At 38.2% G+C, this 2,906-nt stretch overlaps 1 protein-coding gene across 1 annotated transcript; it reads left to right on the top strand.

The window, feature by feature from the left end:
• On the top strand, positions 1-828 carry LOC105865483 (heterogeneous nuclear ribonucleoprotein A1-like). The gene has a single exon (XM_012754085.3). It carries the CDS (start codon positions 1-3, stop codon positions 826-828), a length of 828 nt encoding a protein of 275 aa, XP_012609539.3.
• The last annotated feature ends 2,078 nt before the right edge of the window (positions 829-2,906 follow it).

Here is a 2,906-nt window from a genome sequence, read left to right as displayed (position 1 = left end):
ATGACCAATGAGAGTCCAAGGAGCCATTTTGAGCAATGGGGAATGCTCACAGACTGTGTGGTAATGAGAGACCCAAACACCAAGCGCTCCAGGGGCTTTGGGTTTGTCACATATGCCACTGTGGAGGAGGTGGATGCAGCAATGAATGCGCGGCCACACAAGGTGGACGGAAGAGTTATGGAACCAAAGAGAGCTGTCTCCAGAGAAGATTCTCAAAGACCAGGTGCCCACTTAACTGTGAAAAAGATCTTTGTTGGTGGCATTAAAGAAGACACTGAAGAACATCACCTAAGAGACTATTTTGAACAGTATGGGAAAACTGAAGTGATTGAAATCATGACTGACAGAGGCAGTGGCAAGAAGAGGGGCTTTGCTTTTGTAACCTTTGATGACCATGATTCTATGGATAAGACTGTCATTCAGAAATACCATACTGTGAATGGCCACAACTGTGAAGTAAGGAAAGCCCTGTCAAAGCAAGAGATGGCTAGTGCTTCATCCAGCCAAAGAGGTCGAAGTGGTTCTGGAAACTTTGGTGGTGGTCATGGAGGTGGTTTTGGTGGGAAAGACAACTTTGACCATGGAGGAAACTTCAGTGGTCGAGGTGGTTTTGGTGGCAGCCGTGGTGGTGGTGGATATGGTGGCAGTGGGGATGGGTACAATGGATTTGGTAATGATGGAAGCAATTTTGGAGGTGGTGGAAGCTACAATGATTTTGGCAATTACAACAATCAGTCTTCAAATTTTGGACCCATAAAGGAAGGAAATTTTGGAGGCAGAAGCTCTGGCCCCTATGGTGGTGGAGGCCAATACTTTGCCAAACCATGAAACCAAGGTGGCTATGGTGGTTCTGGATTCAGAGTCCAGAGTGCTCACCATTACACCATGGAACCACCCATCTATGGTGGTTCTAGTAGCAGCAGTAGCTATGGCAGTGGCAGAAGGTTCTAATTATTCCCAGGAAACAAAGCTTAGCAGGAGAGGAGAGTGAGAGAAGTGACGGGGAAGCCACAGGTTACAACTGTGGCTTGTGAACTCAGCCAAGCACAGTGGTGGCAGGGCCTAGCTGCTACAAAGAAGACATGTTTTAGACAATACTCATGTGTATGGGCAAAAAACTCAAAGACTGTATTTGTGACTAATTGTATAACAAGTTATTTTAGTTTCTGTTCTGTGGAAAGTGTAAAGCATTCCAACAAAGGGTTTTAATGTAGTTTTTTTCTTTTGCACCCATGCTGTTGATTGCTAAATGTAATAGTCTGATCATGACGCTGAATAAATGTGTCTTTTTTTTTTTTTTTTAAATGTGCTGTGTAAAGTTAGTCTACTCTGAAGCCATTCTGGTAAAGTTCCCCAAGAGTGGGAAGATAGAATTCCTTCAGGTTAATGCCAGGTTCTATTTGAGATTCATTTACAACCTCCTTGGGTGGAAAAGCCATTGTCTTCAGAAACCTTGGTGTTGTTGAACTGATGGTCACTGTTGTGATCTGAAGTTCACCATTAAAATGGGTCATGCAAGGAAAAATCATGGAATTATTGGTTATAAAGATGATTGTTGGCATATCCTATGCAATATATCTAAATTGAATAATGGTACCAGATAAAAATTATAGATGGGTATCAAGTTTGTGTATCAACCATTATCATGTGTAATCAATAAACGATTTAATTCTCTTGAAAAAAAATTTATGATGCCTTAGATGTAAAAAAATACACTGGATGGGATTAAGAGCAAATTAGACACTGTGGAAATCAAGTTTAGTGACATTGAAGACAGGATTCAAGACATGCAAAATATATTCTCTGTCTACAATAGAATTAAATTAGAACCCAATCAGAAAAATATCTTGAAAATCTCCAAACATTTGGAAGCTAAAAAAAAAAAAAAGTATATTTTGCATGCTTCCATTTTTTTGAGGATTAAGAAGAGCAAAATTAATCTATGGGTATAGAAATCAGAAAAGCAGTAGTCTCAGGGGGTAGGGGAGGACGGGGATAGAATGGAAAAGGATACACAGGAACTTTCTAGGGTGATGGCAATGCATTGTTCTTGATTGGGGTATAAATTACACAAGTGTATACATTTGTAAAACCTCATCAAACTGTACACTTAAGATCTGTTCAGATTACTATATGTAACCATACCTCAAAAAAATAAGTTTAAAAAACAGGCAAATAGTCCTTAAATATATTTTTTAAATGCTCAACCTTAGTCATAAGAGAAACGCAAATTAAAACTATGCTAAGATTTCATTTTCACCTACCATATTTGCAAAAATCCAAATGTTCAACAATATAGTCTGTTATAGACCGTGGGAGAAACAGTCATCTTCACACATTGTTGCTACAACAACAAACATCTATTAAGAGCTATCTATATTAAGCAAAACTATATCTGCACTTTTTTGGCCCAGCACTCAAACTTCTAGGACTCTATGTGGATAATATACCTCCACAAATGCAAAACAACATGTGCATAAGGTCACTGTGACATGATTTGAAATAGCAAAAGATTGGAAACACCCCAAATGTCCATCATTAGGAAATGGTACATGCATACAACAATGGAACACCAATGAATTGCTATGTGATAATTTTTAGGATATAGTCAATTAAAAAAAATCAAGGTGTCAAATAATATATACAGCATGCTATATCTTGTGTAAAAAAAGAGGAGTAAGACTATATGTATATGTCTCAGTGTATTGACTTGCTAAAGTACCAGCTAACATAGCCAGAATAATAGAATTAGAAAATTAGCTTTTCAACTCCCAATTCAGTCAAAAATGATCAATGGGCTAAAATATTAAGCAAAATGTTGTTGAGGATATTTTCATGGTGCCAAGGAATCACCCCCACAAATAACTTACTCAGAAAGTGAAAAATGTAGCTTTTTGGTGGAAATA

This window comes from Microcebus murinus, chromosome X (assembly GCF_040939455.1).
Source record: "Microcebus murinus isolate Inina chromosome X, M.murinus_Inina_mat1.0, whole genome shotgun sequence".
Lineage (NCBI taxonomy): Eukaryota > Metazoa > Chordata > Mammalia > Primates > Cheirogaleidae > Microcebus > Microcebus murinus.
The sequence above is the reverse complement of the archived record's forward strand: the minus strand, read 5'-3'. Positions and strand labels throughout refer to the sequence as shown.

Excerpts from the sequence above, each read along its gene's own strand:
- LOC105865483 (XM_012754085.3), top strand. The coding sequence starts at position 1 with ATGACCAATGAGAGTCCAAGGAGCCATTTTGAGCAATGGGGAATGCTC.